A 20300-nucleotide genomic window follows, 5' to 3' on the forward strand; every position below is an offset into this window, starting at 1 on the left:
GCCGCCAGAATTCAGTGATGTACCAGAGTGCTTATGGGCGGTTGTCGACAATGATGTTGGTGTTTTGCAGATTGAGCCTGTTAAGATAGTCTTGAAACATGGAATTGAGCTGCCACGCATTCCCCAGTATAAGATTTCAGTTGAGGGCGAGCGAGCTTTGAAATGCATAGTTTCCGATTTTGTGCATCGCTGGGTGATTGAGGAAATTTCAGGAAGTTTGTGCAATAGTCCGATTTTACCCGTGTACAAGAAAGGCGATAATGCAATTCCATTCCGTTTCATAATTGATCTACGTGCAATTAATAAAGTTGTTGGTCTGCAATTTCCAATTGTGCCTGATGTGACGACAATATTGACCATGATTCCAGCTACAGCTACTTACTTTAGTGTTGTGGACCTGAAGAATGCTTTCTTTAGTATCCTATACACAAGGATAAGTAGATACTTGTTCGCGTTCACCTTAGGAGGACACTCGTTTACATGTACTCCTGCACCTCAAGGGTACACAGAGAGTCCTAGCATCTACAGTAGGGCTTTGAAAGAACAGCTTGATACCCTTGAATTGCCCTCTACTTGTACATTGCTTCAGTATGTTGACGACTTGCTTTTAGCTGCAGACTCTGAAAGTGCCTGCAAGGAGGGCACTGTGTTGTTGCTTATTCATCTAGCTAAACATGGACACAAAGCTTCACTTAAAAAGTTTCAATATTGTTGCCAGGAGGTCGCCTATTTAGGCTATCTCCTGTCAAAGGAGGCAAGAAGATTGACACCTGAAAGAATAAAACACATTTCTGGCATGTCTGTCCCAAATACACAGAAGGAAGTCAGAGCCTTGATAGGTATGGCTTCTTACTGTAGGTTGTGGATCCCAAATGTTTCACTCTTGATCAAACCGATGTTGACTTTGACAAAGAAGAGCATTTCTTCACCATTGCCGTGGAACGCGGAACACCAGCAATCGTTTGACTTGCTCAAGACTGCATTATGCTCGGCACCAGTTTTGGGCACACCAAACTATGAAAAGGCCTTTGTGTTGTTTGTGCATGAATCTGATGGATGTGCTTTGGCTGTATTAATGCAGGAACATGGAGGGAAGAATAGGCTGTGCGGTTACTTTTCTTCCGCCCTTGATCCTGTAGCATGCGCTTTGCCAAGATGTTTGCGAGCTGCTGCTGCTGCGTCTGTAAAACAGAGTGAGGGAATGGTCTTGGGCCATGATCTAACCCTGATGATGCCTCACTCTGTAGATGTTCTACTGAACCAAACCAAAACGCAACACCTCACTTCCGCACGGTTGACGAGCTATGAATTGATCTTGTTTGCTCCTCACATCCAAATTAAGAGGTGTTGTGTTCTTAATCTGGTTGAACTCCTACCTTTCCCGCAAGGTATTGCTTGCGGCGATGAAGAGTCACATGACTGTCTGTATACTACCGAACAAGAGACAATGGGTAGAATTGATTTGAAAGATACTCCTTTGGACAATCCGCAAGGAGAGCTGTTTTGTGATGGCTCCTGCTTCAAACTTCCAGATGGTACATCCAGAGCTGCTTATGCAATCACCACATTAAGCACGGTTGTGGAAGCCAAGAGAATTACGCATAACTCCGCGCAGGCCGCGGAGATTATAGCATTGACCCGAGCTTGTGAACTTTCCGAAGGGCTTACAGTAAACATATATACTGATAGTCAGTATGCCTTTGGGGTGGTTCACAACTTTGGGAGACTTTGGTCAGAGAGAGGATTCTTAACTTCACATGGCACCAAAATCCAACATCGCTCCCTAATAGTACAACTGCTCTCAGCGCTTGCGCTCCCTACTCAGTTAGCCGTCATGAAATGTGCAGCACATCGAAAGATTACAGATGACATAGGAAATGGGAATGCTTTCGCTGATCAGATAGCTAGACAAACTGCTACTGAACTCTTTACGGAGATGTATGTTTCAAGGGAGACTGTAAATGCCTATGCAATGGACGAGGGTGTTGGGTCTGTATGGGATATCCAAGCCAATGCCCCGTTAGAAGAATCCAAGAGGTGGGCTGAAGGCTTGGGGAAACTCGATGATGATGGGTGTTGGCTGGACATAGTTGAAGGGAAATGGCTACTCCCTGACGCTTATGTAATGATGATGGTCATCATGGCCCATGGTCCTGTGCGTATATGTGCCCAGAAAGTCACAAAATGTTAGAGAAAGTTTGGGCAAATGACAAAATTTCGAAAATTGCCCAGCGCTATGTTTAGGACTGCATGATGTGCCTACAACATAATGTGGGAAAGGGGACAGCAACTCCAAGGGGAAGTTTTGGGCCACCCTCTGTCCCCTTCGAAGTCATCCACTTTGATTTTATTGAAATGGAACGATATAACAATATGAAGTACGTATTAGTGGTCATCTGTGCTTTTAGTAAATGGGTCAAGGCTTTCCCTGTCAAAGATGCTACAGCCATGACTACTGTGAAAACCATGTTAAAAGAATACTTCCCGCGGTTCGGGCTACCAAGAGTCATCTGGTCAGACAATGGTCCACATTTTGTCGCTGCTGTAATTCTGCAGATATGTGCGGCATTACAGATCGACAAATGGTTCCACTCGGCCAGACACGCTCAGAGCGCCGGACTAGTAGAAAGACACAATGGTATCATCAAGAACAAGCTCGCTAAGACTTGTGCCGGCACTAAATTAAAATGGCCTGACGCCTTACCGATCGTGTTATTAGCCATGTGTACAACCCCTCAAACTAAGACTGGGCTCTCTCCATTTGAGGTGGTAATGGGGCGACCTGCCAATATCTGGAACCTTCCTAAATGTAGATCTTTGAGAAATGTTGAAAATCTATTACTTTCAGATTATTGCAGCCAGTTGACTAAAAACCTGTATTTGATTTATTACCAGGTGCGAGAGGCTTTACCTGTGCGATACAAGGGCCCGGGCCACAGCATACGGCCTGGGAGTTGGGTGCACATCAAGGCATTTGAGCGCTCTTCCTGCCTTGCACCTCGCTGGCGGGGCCCATTCCAGGTCCTGTTGGTCACACAGACGGCGGTGCGGGTTTCTGGCAGAAAGAACTAGATCCACGCGTCACACGTCAAACTTCCTCACCCAGTGCCACACGATGCAGAAGAAACAGAACTCCTTGCTAACGCTGCAACCAACGATCCCAAAGCAGTAGATAGCGTTGAGAGTGTATCGGAGAATCTTTCTGAGCCAGTGAGGCTTGGGAAACCACTGTTTCAAATTCGGCATCTTCACTTGTTTCTGATAAGTTGCTTCCAATGGGAAGTGACGACACATTGTTTCCGCATCAATCAGTTCCGTGAAAAGCAAGGTACAATCAGCGTCCAAGAAGATAGACTTACGGCACGGTTTTGCTGTGCATTTGGAGAAGGAAAGGATCATCGAGGGCTTGTTTTTGCCCAAATTTGAGAAAGGGGATTCTGTTGGCTAGGGTTGTGGAAGGACTAAGAAGTCGCGCAGCCGGGAGGTCGCCAGCAATGAACATTGGGGGTTTCCGTTTGAGGACTACAAAGCCTGACACCGCTACCGCTTGTATGGGACTTGTAAATGATTGTGTGACCAACCGGGATAATGGACAAAGAACTTGGGCCCCGAAAACGTATTGCTGTGTTCTTATAATATTTGCTTTTATAATGGTCACTGTCTTAGGCTTATGTTACCTCGAGGAAACTCATCCTTTAGAGTCCTTGTTACCGACTGTAAATGTACCTACTGTTCCTACTCCCTTCGTACATTTGCATACTCTGTCCCCTATGGACTTCCAGCATAGACAAAGGTACCACAATAATACTCTGCTACTTATCATGAATGCCACGCATGCCATTTTTATAAGTCCAACTGTTGGGTCTGCTCACATTTACCGCAACACAGGAATAAGGGGCTAGGTTGGTATATTCATCGTTTACCTTTGATAACTGCGTGCTATGCTTCTCTTCGAGCACTGTTCTTTGGCGGTTGGAACGATAGCATCTCGGGGAACTTTGATGGCACTAATTTGAATAGCTTTGAGAAACGTGTTCTGACTCCCATGGGATGCTTGCTTTTCGCAAATAGGAGAAAGCTCAACGTTGCTTCTATTAGGCCTTCTGATGGACTGTCTCGTCCTTTCCAATCTTTGATTTCCTTTAAGATGGCTCCGATAGGCAATAAGGATGCCATGCTTCCTTCTTACACTGTTAACCATAGCCCCGATTCAGTTTCTTTTTGCATACAGAGGAATGGTATTCAATGGGAGATTTTAGAGGTTGTGCCAACGTTGCAAATTTGACTGGGGAAGACAGACCTTTGTATGTAGGCGAACCTTTCTACTTTGTTTGCGGTAATGTAGCATTTGCATGGTTGCCCAGGGATTGGCAGGGAACCTGTTATTTAGGGATCCTGTTACCTGGGGTATTTATAGCTAGTACAGTAGAGGTTTCAAAGGCTCGTCCACGGCGGGACGAGAATGGTGACACTCCTGCACAAGTCTTGGGAGATGTAGCAAAATCATTTGTGCCGTTTTGGGGACAGATGGCGAATTCCGAAGACATCAGAAGACTAGCGAGAGTACTGGAGAGAGCCAGCAACCGGACCACGGACATACTCTATAATATGACATTGGAACAGAAAGCGATAAGACTAGTAGCGCTTCAGATCCGGATGGCATTAGATGTCATTCTGGCTGAACGTGGTGGAGTGTGTAAATTAGTGGGGTCCGCTTGCTGTGTTTTCGTGCCAGATTCCTCCCCAACTATCTTCAAGGCAATACAGAATCTGCACGTCCTTAGTTCAGAAGTGCATGTTCCCGAGGGAAACTGGGATCTTAGCGCTTGGTTCTGGGACTTCTAGCGATCGTAGGGTTAGAAGGTACTTTCGGTCTTACTGATCATTTTGGGAATTCTGTTGTTCCTTTGTTGTTGTATCCACTGTCTACCTAGTATACGTTCGATGCTAGGGGGATGTTGCGCACAAGCGATAGGTACGATAGGACATAAAGTGTATGCCCCGGATAAAGCCTCCAAAGAATACGTGTTAAAGCGAATGATCTGATGGCAATAGATATTTCTGACAGTGATTCAGGGTGCATGGACCATGATGCATGGAGTTATTTGCAAGGAGATCCGAAGTAGTTTTGCACTTGGCATAGGCCAAAAGGAGGGTTTGTCAAACAGGAAAATATATCGTACCTCCTATTGCAACAAATATGTGTATTTTGGCCTACGCCAAGCTGCTTGTAAGCCACTTGCGAAGAAATCCGTGTTGCAAGGTCCTGACCTTAGAATCAATGTAAACCGCCATTTTAGGTCAATCCGCCATTTTAGGTTCTCTTTGTAAAGTCACCCTGTGAGTTAAAATGGTGGACGATGTCATTCCGAAATACAACATGGCCTCTGTGTGTAATTAATATGTAACTTGCCTGTAGGCCACATGTTTGGGTCTTGAACTGAGACCTTGTCCTTCGCTGACCTGTGTGTAAAGGGTTACTCGTGCAATGAAACTAATCCGCGAGCATATGTCAAGAACAATGTATCCAAATACTGAACTAAGAACACTTGTTTAACTACATTGTATTAATGTTTGAGTAGACCTTTGAGATCCTAAAATACACTGTTACTGTGTAGGCTTGTTGGCGAATGTATTAAAGGCAATCCCTATGCATATAGTGGTGCGAACCCGGCATGAACCCTAGATCAGTAATGTATTAGAGGAATATTAACCCGAAGTAGGGTTGGACATCATGTTCGCACATGGTATAAAAGAGCAACAAATTCTAATGTACAGCGTCTCTCTCTAAGCACACTGAACCACGCTGGAGTTTGTTGTGTTGTACTGAGGGCCGATAGCTATCTGTTACTTTTCTTGGAAAACTGTTCAGTATGAAATAAAGATCTTTGTATGTTCCTTTGTAACCCGTGTTCAGTGTATTTCCTTTTGGGGTACTCAGCCTCGATATTTTGATTTTGTTTTCACAGTGGTATATAGGTGTAAGCTCGCTCCCCAACTATTAACACCCCTCCAAACCTCCCAACAAATAACACTCCAAATCCCCCAACTCCCATCCCTCCCTTCCCCACTCGCCCCAACTTCCCAAACCAATTGCCCAGCTCCATCCCTGGATCTCAGGCTACCCCGCTTCTAGTCCCTGTCTGCGGTCTAGCCGATACTCAGAACCCCGCAGGGGGATACTTACTACTAGTATCCTACCTAATTTAACTACTGGGGGTATAGGTACGTCTCCTCCGCTCCTGCATTAAGCTACAGTTTGTAATACGTTTCTGTATGTTAGGCACTCCGTGCCTTCCAACACCCGGATTCACTATCTTCATATATGTATTGTACATCTGGGGTATGGATCTAGTGCACAGTTATAATCTAGTCCCAATGTCAATATGCGTGCTGTACTTATCTCCATTAGGTTTGTATGTCCGCCTGTGTGGCCTTGCAAAGGTGCTGATTCACTTCTCCTCCCCCCCCCCCTTTCCGCATGGTCTCCCAGTCCTGATGGGCAGTTCCTTGCATCCAACCATGCCATCACATCCGCTGGTGAGTCAAAAAAGTGGGCCTTGTTTTTATGGAGCACTTTCATCTTTGCCGGATACAGCAGCATGTATCGGTAGCCCGCCTCCCGCAGCCTCCTTTTAGCCCTCACATAGTTCATACGCTATCTCTGCACCAAGAGGGTGTAGTCCGGATACGCTGTGATGGTTGCCGATGCTCTGTTTATCGTCCGCCCTGTGCGGAAATGTTCTAAGATCTTCTCTCTGTCTTTATAGTTCAGTATTCTGGCGATGATTGGCCGCTGGGGGGCTCCTGGTGGCGGCCTCCTGACCATGGCTCTGTGCGCCCGTTCTACTGCAAATCCCTGGCTGAGTGCACCATCGGTTATCTCTTGTAGTAACATATTCTCATTGTAATTTGTCGGGTCTGATCCTTCCTCTCCTTCCGGAAGTCCCACAATGCGTACATTGTTTCGGTGCGCACGCCCTTCCGCTTCTTCAGCTCTGTTTTTGAGGTTGTGCACTTGTTGCTGTAGTGTGTGGATTTCCTTGGCATTGGTTGAGCATGTGCCTGTGTTGGCTTTCACCTCCTTTTCCAAGTTCCCTGTGTGCTCGGCTAGCGCTCGAACATCTTGTAGCAGGTTTACGTCCACACTTACTGCATCAATTTTGCTCTCAAGCGAGTTCATCATTTCCTGGATAGCAGCGCCCATCTTGCTCTCCCAAGATACTTTCAATTCCGCTATGGCCTCTAGCATTTGTTTGTCGCTGCGGGCTGTTTTTTGTTCCTGTTGTGTGATCTGTCCCTTAGGTCTGGCCCCTTCCAACGCTGGTGGTGATTTGGTGAACTTCTCTCGGTGGGTTGTTTCCCCTTTGCTTTGGGCACCTTAGATGCCATCCTCCCACGAGTAAGGCGAGCATGTCAGGTGCTACTTCGTGGCCGGTCTCTCTCTCTGGTGGGCGTGCTCCACAGCGAAAGTAGTTGTCACAGTTCACTGAATCCGTTGGGGGTGCTATGACTATTGTTCGAGTTTGTGCTATCGTGCTCCGGTGTCCCTGTTCTCTTCAAGGCTTTATCTGAGGCCACTGTGTTCTGCCTGGATCATTTGTAGCTGTGTGGTTACCTGAGGTTCTCTGTATCTGTGTGGCTCCCCTTTGACTGTGACACGCACCTTTTACATCTCGCGGTGTGTCCCTCTGGGCACTTGGGGGTCCTTTACTGCGGATTCCAGCCTTTACACACCTCAGATTTTTCTTATGTTACTGCCCGCTGCGAGTACTTTTTCTCTATTGTGTAAAGTATGGGCGTTCCACTATCCAATGGACCGTATATTGGCTGTTACGCTTTAAGTCATGCACACCCCGCACTCTTTGGGAACTGCCCTATGACAGCAGTGCTCAACATTGTTGTTTACAGCGCTATGTTGCTTTCGTTCCGAGCCTTTTCTTGATTAATATGACTGGGCGCTTCCTGGTCCGACTTCCTGTTGTGTGCCCTAATCCATTCAGGCTTGCGCAGCTCCGCTGATTTCCAGTCCCCGAGGCTTCCCCCTGAGCAGCTACTTGCATGGGATCGCCTCCTCAAGGTCCCAGCTGTACGGAGGGTGTTGCTTCCTCTGCCCCAGATGCTGGTTTTTCTGCTATTCCTCACGTCTGCTTAAGGTCAGTTACTCTTGATCTGCAGGCTCCGATATCCCCTCCGCTCACCACCCATTATAGCTCATTGTGGATATAATGTATTTATTCAGCCACTGCCGTGATTCGTGTTATGTATCAAGCTGGGGCACATCGATCTCTCCTCTGCAAGCTGGGGCACATCGATCTCTCCTCTGCAATGCTGGGTGGCCTATTACAGCTGTTCTGGCCTGCATTTATCTGCGACAGCCCACGTTACTTTTGGGTTCTGCTCACTGTCAACGGGCGCCCCCCCATCTTCGCTGCCGCAGCCCTGCTGATTGCACTCATTCTTCTGTGCATTTTTGTAAAAGAACCGTCTCGCAGGGGTCCACCTAATTACTGTGCGCTGGTCCCATTTCACAGGCTTGCGCTACAACGCGTATCTTCCGTTATGTTATTATGCGCTTACCGCTGCCGGAGTCTCACACGCAGCGCTTCCTGGCTCCTTTGTGGTTTCTACCCGCCTCGGGTCTGCAGGGGGTGCATGTCTTCTCGAGTCCCGCGGTCTGCGTTGATTTCAGTGTTAGTGCTAGGTGCCGCTGCTCTGATTTCGTTGCGGGCTAGTCTCAGCTCGGGGCGAGGAAGTCCTTTTTTCTCGTTGTGGAGCCAGTCACTGTGCGGTTCCCAGCCCTCGGTGGGGGCGGGCTTGTTCCGTCATCTCCTTTTCTTAGCAGGGTTTGCTCAGTAGTTTCAGATCTTCTCACAATATTGTGAGAGCATTCATCCCACGGGGATCCACCTAATTATTATACACTCGCCCTTCCCCACGGGCGCCTCGCTGTGTTTGTTTCATTCCAACTCATGCTCTATGTAGCCGGGGTCTCGCTTATAGCACTTTGCTTGCTTCTTCGCGGTTCCGCCCGCTTCAGGTCTGCATGGGTGTGTTTTCCACCGGTCTCGTGGTGCTCTCCGTGTTAGTTATTTATATCTGGTATCTTCTGTTCTGCTCGCGCTGCCGGCCAGTCTCTCCTCAGATCGACCCAGTCCTTTGTTCTCGATGCAGAGCCGGCCGCCATTTTCTTCCGCAGTCCACGCTTGCTACATTTTATAACATAACTTTGTTCCACTATCCGGTTCTGTGCATAAATGCTATCCATCTGTTCCCAATAGCTTCCCACAGTGGTGGATGTCTTTTTGTGGCTTCTTGCATCCGTTTAAGCATGTGTTTGCTTCAGGATCTTGAAAGGACTGGCAGGAGGCAGTCCGAAGCCCGTCCTATTCCATGGCTGCTTAGCCACGCCCCCGGCACAATTTATACATGACTCTATTTTTATTTGTTTCAGTTTTCCCATCCTATTTGCGGAACACCAGACTTTTTACAACACATTAGCGATACACCTTGGGAAGATGGGCTTATTTTGGCCACACTTGATGTGGTCTCATTATATACTTCCATCAATCACAATGTTGGAAAGACAGTATTTCTTGGACACTCGATCACTGAACCTATTGGGACATAGCACCATGATTCTGGAATGAGTTTTCCAACACAGATTATCTCTTAGTGGTGGCATATCGATGATGTTTTTATAATTTGGAAGGGCACTGAGACTGATTGGTTATTATTTAGTTATTATTTGTCAAGAGCATCAATACCAATTTGGTTAATCTTACGTTTACTTAATGCCATAGCTATACTGAAATTGTATACCTTTATGTTAAGGTCACGCTGGATTCATCAGGCATCCATACTTCACTGTATAAAAAATCCTCTAATACTGGCCTTCCCCTACATGCCAGTAGTTGCCATCCACCTTTCTGCAAGAAGAGCATTCCATATCGCAAAGTTGCCCCAATATTTTACAATATGATTGATGCTGTGCTCTAGCTGCTGCAGATTTCTTTTAACACAAGGCTACGATAAAAATAAATCATTGAAAGGGCATTTATGAAGGCACTTGTACTTTCCAGGGAAAGACTTTTACATGGTACTGGGCTCGATAAATCTATCAATAATGACAATCCTTGTCTTATTGTTATGTTACCTTCGATAATGCCTCTTCCAGTGTCCGAAAAATTGTCCAAAGACATTGGTGTGTTCTCACCTTGGACAAGGATCGTTGTCCTTTATTAGCTACATGTCCAGTATTAACCTACAAGTGAGTGCCATCTCTAAAGGACAGATTGGTATCTAACCTTCTACCTCCCCTTAATAAGAATTCTTCTTCAACCAATTGGCTTCCCGGTTTACCTTCAGGCTTTACTAAATGTTCCAAATGTAAAGTATGTGTTTATGCCATGGTGTAAAAATCATTCATGCATCCCATTACGGGTTTGAAATATTAGATGAAATATTCGATTCATTTTGATACTGCTTTTGTAGTATATGTTCTCTTGTGCCCTTGCCAGAAGTGATATGTTGGTAGTACTACCTGTAAACATAAATTAATAATTCTTCAGCATTTAAGAGCTATAAATAATTCTGATCCAGCGTACACAATGGCTAAAAACTTTAAACAAGAACATGGGAATGATTTTCGTCTGTTAACCTTTTTTGCCGTGGCACAGGTCCCGATACATCAAAGAGGTTGTGATCCGATTTTGAAATTGCAGCAACTGGAAACAAAGCTCATCCTTGACTTTGACACCAAAGTTCCTAATGGCCATAATGTGGACGAGGGGCTCTATACCTTTTTGGGAGGCTAAATATCTATATTTGCTTCATTGTTCTTTTATTTCTTGGGGCTATACTATATTTCATCTTGATATCTGTGCCCATCTTGTTTCTTACTATGCTTATTTTTGGTCTTTTTTTTTAGTCTACAGATTTTTATTCATAGCTTATTCTTGATTTTCGGCTGTTTTATTTGTCAAGGATAATGGGGGACTTTTGTGTCTGCCAAGCCTGCGCTTTATGTTTCTTACATCAGATCATCACCTATGGGTATCATTTCCGGCACATATTTATCAGATCTCTGTTATATATTTGTACATTTAAACTTCATGGCTAGCTTTGTGTATCCGTTAGTAACATACAGCCTTTATATGCACTTGCATTTCATTTGACATACTTTGCATTTTTACTGCACCTCATTGTTTTACTATTTTTTGCATTTGCACTTTAGCTTGCTATTCTGGCCGTGGGTCCGCCTTCTCTTTACGATCCCTTGTTTATAGCATTTCTGCATTTGCACTTGATCATGAGGTTTTTTGGAACACAAGCTCGTATTTCATTGTGGATCCATGCTGTAACATTTTATCTTGCTTAGTTTGCACTGACATACATCTATATATGATGGCTTTAACAGTTTGTCGATTGCATTTTATTCCATTGCTGCCAATTCTTCTCAGAAATTCTAGTATTTTCTTGATTAGTAATTTGTGGATTAATGTTCTAGCACTTTAACATTGCTTATTTTGCACTTACATGTATCTATATGTGATGGTTTTAACAGTTTGTCTAGTGCATTAGCACTTTGTTTCAATGCTGTTGATTACATCATGACATTTCAGTGTCCATTTGTACTATTTGAGAGTTAGCACAATTTTGCTAGATTTTGTAGCCATCTGTGGCTCATTGCACTTTAACTTGCTAGTCTATGCATTGTGAATAGTATGCCATTATACTTGCACCTTATTATGAAGCTGTCTAACCTTCACAGCATTTGCACTTTATTCTGAAGTTATCTAATTGCATTAGAGACGTCTCAGCTACTCCACGTATTGAATCTGCAATTTTGCACTTTATTTGTAATATTGCTTGCTGTACATTTATATTTATTAACTGTGGTCATCTGTACATTTTAATATTGTATAATCATGTTTGCTGATATTGAGACCTGTTTATATGTGTGTTTTGATGCTTTTTAACTTGTATAACCACAGACAGCTTCCCCTGGTAGAAGTGCACTTTTAGCCAACTAGTACATGTTCGAACAATATTGCGCCCAGTAACCCACTTTGGGTTTTATTTTTGCGCCTTTATCTTCAGACTTTTTCACTATTGTTTGACATTTGTTAGTGTATCCCTACTAGATCTATACTTTGTATTGGCTATTTTTCCATTCCAAGATGTCTGCCGTTGTCACTAGATATAGCCAGGCTTGTTACTGAGAGCAGTGGACACTATGGAAGGACTACGGCTTGTGATTTAAATTGTTTGCAAGCCAGTGCCCCCTTTACGTGAACAAGCGCTCAGTTGAGTGCGAAACGAGTTGTTTAACAGGACTTGCCCCATGGTGTCCTGCCTCTGTTGTTTTGTTGTCTCAGTTTTTTCTCAAACCTATTAAATAAACTCATAATCATTTTGATCGGTGAGAGTTTGTTTTTGGTTATCTGTGCATATATACATATATATATATATATATATATATATATATATATATATATATATATATATATATTCTCACATGATAAATTCGGCCAGGATGAAAGATGAAAGCTTTGTTGACATTCTGGGCGTTAGTTCGTCATTCAAAAAGAAAGTTTAATTTCATGTTTTGTGTGTTTTCCTTTGTATGGGAAATAAGGGAATCTGATGCTGTTCACAGGGGAAAATAGGAGGGGGACTGAGGTCGGTGAGCATGTTGGGTACCAGAAGTATGGACGCTGAGGTCATGTCCAGAGAGGAGTAGAATGGGAGCCGAGGAGGGTGCAGTCGAGCCACACTACGCCCCCTGTTGAGATTTTCCCGAAACGGCTGCAGTGGAGAATATCGATCCAGATTAGTCTGGGCCAGGATAATCAGAGAAAGAACATTTAGGTAAATATCCCTTCAATGGAATCTGATTGACTTTAGCCCCTGCTAAAAGCAGGCAGCGTACACAGGAATCTATTCAAAAAGCCTTGCACAAGCTTACCTTGCATGAGGTATTTCCTTCTTTGCACTGTGAAGTACAAACATGTGTGATAACTTGTTTTGCCATGTTTAACATGCAATTTATGTACATTGTAGTTCAAAGCATAATAATTACACAGGTGCACCAAAATGTGCATACGTGCATGCATTGGTGGTCCCATCTGTCTAATGTACACCTTTTACAAAATTAACATGTTTTACTTTATGCATTTCTTGCCTATTGATTGACAGAGATAGTTTCACTTGCTGAATATGATTGTTACTCCTTGTTTTTGGAGCATTTAGTTTGGAACCCTAACATTGCAAAAAGATATATGGTTGTGCTGTAGTCTGGCAATCTAACTCTATACCAATATAGTAAAACGTTTTCCCATGAAATCTTACTTATTCTTCTATATTCAAGGTCATTGAAGAGCGGGCACATGAAATGAAGAATGCTGATCAAAACAGTGGCAAATCTGAGAGCAAATTGAATTCTGAAGCACCTAAGAAAAGGCTGGCTTTCTTGGACATGCTCCTCAATGTAACCGACGAAGAAGGAAAAAAACTCAGTAACACAGATATTCGGGAAGAGGTAGACACGTTCATGTTTGAGGTAAATACTTCCCTTGTGTCTTCTGGTGCATCGTAGAATGTTGTTGATTAGAATATGCGTTCTATTTTCTTTCTTTTTACTTTAAAAGAATTCCTTTTAGAAAGGATCTAAAGGTCAAATGCATATTCAAATGTAAGGTTGTGAATGATGCAAATTTTGACAAACGATGATTACACATGCTCAGACAATCATGGAAATGATCCAGACCTCTGACAAACCACTTGTTCGACTTGCACCTTTTATAATGCAAAGGATCTGGGAACTTTTTTCAGGAAACTACATGTGATGGTACACTGCTTACTTACTCAACGAGTCCACAGCAAACTCACTCTGCGCACTCCTGGAAACATTTCAAGCAAATAGTAAATGGATCCACCCACGATGGCAGACACCCCCTTGATGCAATTTTCTGTAGGGAAGGACTAATGGCATCCGCGCCACCTACACCAATGGTGTGGAGCGACCACTACTTAATACCATTCCACATCACATCCCAAAGCTGCCTACCGGCCGGAAATGCATTGCTCCATACCAGTAAGAAAGGAAACTGGAAGAACCTAGACCTACAGGCCCTAACAAACCTTCTAGACTCGTCCCTCCCAAGTGAAACAGAAGCCAGTGAAACAACCGTAGACCTAGCAGAAGACACACTCAACAATTGGCTCACCAAGGCCCTTGACCCACTGGCACCAACAAAAACCTTCATAGAAACACCACAAAAAAAAACTGCCAGCAAAATTGTTCACAGAAGAACTGAAAGAACGTAAAAAAACCAACCGTAAAATAGAAAACAAATGGATAAAAAGGAAATTCGGCGGAACAGCGTTCTCGCGTCTAATTGTTAACGTCTGAAACAACATGCCGAAAGCAGTTGGAACCACAGAAGACCACATCACCTTCATGATACTGCTCAAAACCTGGCTATTCAACAGACAATGACACCTCAAAGGGACACCAGCAACACCACAGACCAACAATTAGAGAGATCAGATGGACCAAAGAACCATAATCGAGAATCAAGCGGCAACCAAAGAGCTGCGCCAGATGCTCCAACAAACTGACCAACTTACTAACCCATGTTTTCCCCTTCTACTCATCCAACAAAACTGACAACACTAAACCAGACTAGCCACACTACACATAAACTAACAGAGAATCAATACCATGTTCACACTCAGCATCACTAGATGCTGTAGTACACCCAAGAGTGAACCACCCACATAGTCCATAAAACCGTCAACACGCAACTACACTGGATTAGATTACAGCTACGGCCACCCATGACGCCGGATCCCCTATGGACACTACCTAATCGGTGCACACGACCAAACCAACAGAACCCACTAACACCAGTACAAAACACCACTACACACCCGAGACATTGAATCTCGTCCATACGGTTACAATGGACGGGGCCGCTCTCACAAATTACCACATGCAAAACCAACACCCTCATCCCCACTTACCTCCCCATCTCCCTCTCTTTCAGAGCCACACAAGCACCTGGAGACTGCCCCTGGGAGGTAGCGGTGCACGGTACAAATAAACATACCATTTTACATCCAACTTCAAAAGACGGGTAGTAAAATACACCTGCTTTCAAATCGTATCTGCAGCCCTGGTGATAGTAGTGGAGCAGTAGACTATCAATTTTCTAACTAAATGGTATTTCTTGGGAAAGAGCAGGGTAGCCCCAAGTAACAACCTTTTAAATGGATACTGGAGTTAGACATGACAGTTGCTTTTCACAATACTTACATTGCACCCATCCAGTCATGCTAAATTCTGTCCCCTATTTCTTCATATTATGCTCTTCTGTCAACTACGAATCTTAGAAATGGTTTTCACTAACCAGCTAGCAACCCTGTAGGAGATTTGATGCATATCTGCATGAGTACCTTGTAAGTTTTCATTGTGCTGAAGGATAAGAAAATAAACAATGTTGGCTGAGCTCCTTGGGGTGGTGGACATTCAAGATGATACATTTGTCATACAACGTAATACGTAATTAGTTTTTGTTTCAAATGCATTGTGTTCTCCTAGGTCTCATCTTTAGATATCTTCATTTCCAGCTTCAGCTGCTTCAGAATTCTTTTTTCGACAGAGGGAGCTGTGCGCCGATGCAGTCCACTCGATGTCCCTCGGGGGCCTCTGTCTCGAGGTTGACGTCATCACTAGTATGTATAGCATGTGCAGCGCCCATTAGCTTCAGTTCAATTTTTCCTCTATAGCGAAAGCTTTAAAAATTACGACACACTTCGGTTTCTCTGAAACTGCGTCATACTCGAGACATGGCCTCGTCATCAACCCCAAGGACCAATGTCATGATTGTGGTGCCAAGATGTCTCTTGCATATCTCATCGAGTGTGTCTGTGGGGCCTTGGTGTGGAGCATAGGAAAGCAGATGCTGGGTCCTGCCAGTCTGACAGGTAAGGCTTTGATGGAACATAAGGGGAAATTAGCAGCGGTTATGTCCCTTCAAAATTCCCCTCAATGACAATGTTGAAACAGCGCTCGTCCGAGTCGAGAGGCGACTCTCCTCATAGGAAGAAAAGCACTCACGATCCAAGAGTAAGTCATACCACTCTTCGTGTTCATCCATACAGATAAAGACGCGCTATAGGTCTCTTTTCACTTCCTCCGATTCCTCGCCTGAAAGATTGATAGCCTGCCCAAGCAAGTCGGTGACTCCTGCCGAATGGGAGGTGTTGAGACAAGAAATACTAAAAACCTTCGAGAATGAGGCCTGACCCCTCAAGAGAATACAAAAAGCCAAGCTCCTGTCGTGCCATCAAGAGCCGACAAGGAAAGAGCATAGGCAAAATCCTGAGCGCCATTGAGCCTGGACGCATGCCTGTAGCCCCTCGAACCGTTGAGGTCTTGACACAACGATAAACCGTTGAAGACTCGGTCGAGCCACTTGAGGGCTCCATCGATGCCAAAACCGACTGAAAACATTGAACCCATTAGCATCAAAATCAACGATGCCAACAGCATCAAACCTTCAATGGTTTTGAAGGAGGTCGAAACATTTTTGGGACGGGAACAATCCCATCCTACGCCCCTAGGCGCTTTAAGGTGAGACGAGCCCCATTAAAAGAACTATAATAGGCCAGGGGGTAGAGGGTGTCCTAAAAGTTCCCACACGATCATAGTATTGTATACGATTTAGACATAGTGCACGTAACCAAGCAAACGCCATTATTTGTAGATCTTAGTAGCCATAGTCAAAGAAACCTGCACAGCCATGCAGTATTTAGTGTGTTAGATACAGGCTGCAAGCCTGACTGGGAAATCTGGATAGGTCCATGCGCTGATGTGAGAGGCCCAGGCCACCGACTTCCACATAAACCCTTCTTTGTTTTAAGGTTGTTGCCAATATGTTTGTTCTAAAAAGAATGTGCCCTGCAAGGTCATGAGACATGAGACAGTACTGGGTTCCTTGGTGTACGTGTTATGACAAACAGGCCGAAGCAGGCCTCCGACCAACCACCCAGCTAACTACGAGTTATAGCCCTTAAAACTGCTCCAGTCTTGAGACCTCTGAATTCCAAGATACCAATTGACCCCAGACCACAGACCATAAAATCAACCATAAAGATCTGAGGGTATGTCATCCCACCTTTATTTTATAATGACATGATTTGTCGTGTGAGGTGCATGGAGGGATACATTATAGTTCAAAAGCAAGGGTGAAAGCCTTGGGAGCTGATGACGCGATCAGGAATGAGTGATGTATGTCTGGGGCGGTGCGACCTCGAGACTCCCCTGCCAGGTGCACTGTATAATGATAGAGTAACGTTGTTCACAAATGTAGCAAATTGCTTCTCCAGCCTTGGTTCCTTGGAGACGATGAGCTCAGCAGAACCCACGTGATGGAAGACGGATGGACTGGGCTGAGACCAATGACCTGGTATCCCCTATGGAGCAGGCTGACCATGTATAGGCTTGCACCAACCAGCCACGGAGGTTATCACTGAATACATTGACGTCACCTATGAGATTGTGTGTCCTTATAAGATTCTGGTTGTACACTTTCTGCAGCAGCAGAATCCTTTGTTGGCTTTTTTCCTTTTTGTATGGAAATAAATACTTGTTATCCTTGCAAGAGTTTCTTGGGCCGTTTTCCCTAGTGGGTTGTATTTTTTCTCGTGTGAGCGTACAGTTGTGTGTCTTCAAAATCTTATAAGCATTGCCTAGGAAAGATTTTTTTCACATTTTTATCCTATATTTATGAAGAAAACGAACCATCAGAACAAGATACTCCTCGGTTGGGTTTGGGGTTTGGTACACCAAAATGTCTCAGAGGCCCTTATTTCAGAGGAGTCGAGAATAAAGGACCTCTATGAGGTCCGTTTGCACAGCGAGTAGAGCGCTCGCTTTGACATCTGTGCAGAGCCTGCTGACGCAGGTTCGAATCCCGGCAGGGCCAAACTCAGCTTTTCATCCTTCCGAGGTCGATAAATTAGCACCACTCACCGTGGGTAATAATAAGCAGCGCTCCAGATACCTGAGGATTTGCAGCGCTATATAAATGCTAAATTATTATTATGAAAACCTTCAGTCAGCAAGGGGCATAGACATGTCGCCAGAGCTTGAATATGGCAGAAGAGACACAGCAGAGCATGCAGATGCTTCATACAGGCATCTTATGTCCAGGGTGATAGACTTTTTGGGATGGGCCAGGCCTGCTCCTCCATTCCAACAGGTTGACCTTACAGATATACTTTATAAGGGTACTTCCTTTTCATATCTCAAATGTGTGGGTACTCCTCCTACCAAAAAAAACCTTGCTGGACCCCAACATTCCAACCAACTATAGATCTATTACAACAGTACCCTTCTTAATTAAAATACTAGATGGAGTCGCATCAGGCTTCTACCCTGACCCGGCATAGAAATAACACTTCTTCATTTGAAAATTCAAATGGAAGAGCTCAAAGATAAAGGCAAACTGGCCCTGCTACTCCTACTCGACCTCTCTGCGGCGTTGATTTCGATCATAAAATACTTTGTAAACATCTCTCCTCAGCGGCTAATTTTTCACTGGAAGCTATCCAATGGATACAATCCTTCCTAAAGGGCAGATCGATGAGAGATTTCTCTCCTAGTGCAGCAGCACAGCCAAGCCCAGTCACTTGTGATGTTCCTCAAGGTTACTGTGTCTCTCTAACACTATAATATCTTTAGGAAACCACTATTTGACTGCATGGATAATTTGGGTGTCACCTACACCAACTATGTTAATGACACCCAAATCCTTATCCCCATTACTGGCTCACATGATATTGATACAGCCTCTCTCAATGCAATTTATCATACGATCCAAACTTGGATGGCCCACAATGGCCTATGTTTGAATAATGAAAAGACTGAACTCCTCCTACTAGGGTCGTAACTCCGCCTTAACAAACTTGATGACTCCTTTAAAGCTTTCAAGATAGACGGCAACACTATTAAAGTGTCTAAGGTAGTAAAAACTCTGTTTTTACCTGGACTCAGCACTGACCCTAACTAAACAAGTTAATACCACAGCGTCAGCAGCTGCTTACACATCTAAGTTGATCAATGCTTGCAGACCTTTCTTTCCCCTGACAGTTGCAATACCCTAGCCAGAGCACTCATGTTGTCTAGATTGGACTACTGCAATGCCCTCTATGCCGAAACTAAGACCCAAAACATCAAAAAGCTACAGGTCATTTAAAACAATGCCCTCAGGGCAGCCCTAAATATACCCAAAAAACTCTCACATCTCCATGACGAGAAGGAACACGCATTGGCTTCCTGTTCAAGAACGCATCCTCTTTAAAACCCTTGCTCTGACTCACAAATGTCTACATAACTCTGCCCCAACCTAACTGGCTGACAAAGTTTCGAGATCCCAATCTAACAAACCCATGCGCTCTGCTCACCTGCAGTTGCTCTCCACACCAAGATTCAAACTACAGAAAGCCGGAGGCAGCAGCTTCCGACCATAGCTGCTAGACACTGGAATACCTTATCTGCCAAACTTAAGTCAGAAGACTCCTTTTGGACCTTCCGATGACAGTTGAAAACCTAGCTCTTTACGCATGAAACACGTAACTAAGTCCTCCTTATCAACCTGCATAATAGCAACACAAGTAACACACCAGCCTAAGATGACTTTACCTATAGCCTAGTTTCGAATATTATCTCCTTGCCTGACTTATGTAACTATGTGACCACGGCACCTTTTGAACTGTTTTTGTATGAGGTCATGGCTGACTGACACCTGTGTAACTATGTAACCATGCAACCACTGTACTTGTGTATGTCCATTTCTGTAAGAACATGTCATGATTCCTGCACCTCATGTCCCCAGCCCTCCAAGATGTCAGGCTGGAGCCAGGCCACGATCACCTACAAGGGACTCTCCATCCCTCCAAAGACCCACTTTGAGTCAGACTTGGCGCTTGTGGCACCAGACTCACTCAATCCCATACGATAACATTGGGGATTGGACTTGTAGTGCATTGATGGGGACAGGATGGATGCCCCCACATATTTCGGTTCCCAGAACTGCATGTGCAGTCTAGTCTTTTGGGTATGGTTCAGCCCAGAGACACCTGGGATACCCAGAGACTATTTAAGCCATGCCCAGGCTGAGAAACATGCTTTGCGTTTTCTGTACCTGCAGCGTGACACTCACTGTGTTCGGATCAGTCTCCAGTAGGCCTGCATCTTTCTTCTGCCCTCCGCTCCTGCAAGAACAAGA

At 44.5% G+C, this 20300-nt stretch overlaps 1 protein-coding gene across 1 annotated transcript in view; it reads left to right on the forward strand.

The window, feature by feature from the left end:
* LOC138516425 (cytochrome P450 4V2-like) overlaps positions 1-20300 on the forward strand; it is a 539828-nt gene that overhangs the window by 300339 nt on the left and 219189 nt on the right. The window contains exon 7 of the mRNA XM_069631544.1: positions 13373-13564. Within this exon, the coding sequence (XP_069487645.1) occupies positions 13373-13564 (192 nt within the window). The remainder of the gene's footprint in view (positions 1-13372; positions 13565-20300) is intronic.

This window comes from Ambystoma mexicanum, chromosome 6q (assembly GCF_040938575.1).
Source record: "Ambystoma mexicanum isolate Mex_15411 chromosome 6q, UKY_AmexF1_1, whole genome shotgun sequence".
Classification (NCBI taxonomy): Eukaryota; Metazoa; Chordata; class Amphibia; order Caudata; family Ambystomatidae; genus Ambystoma; species Ambystoma mexicanum.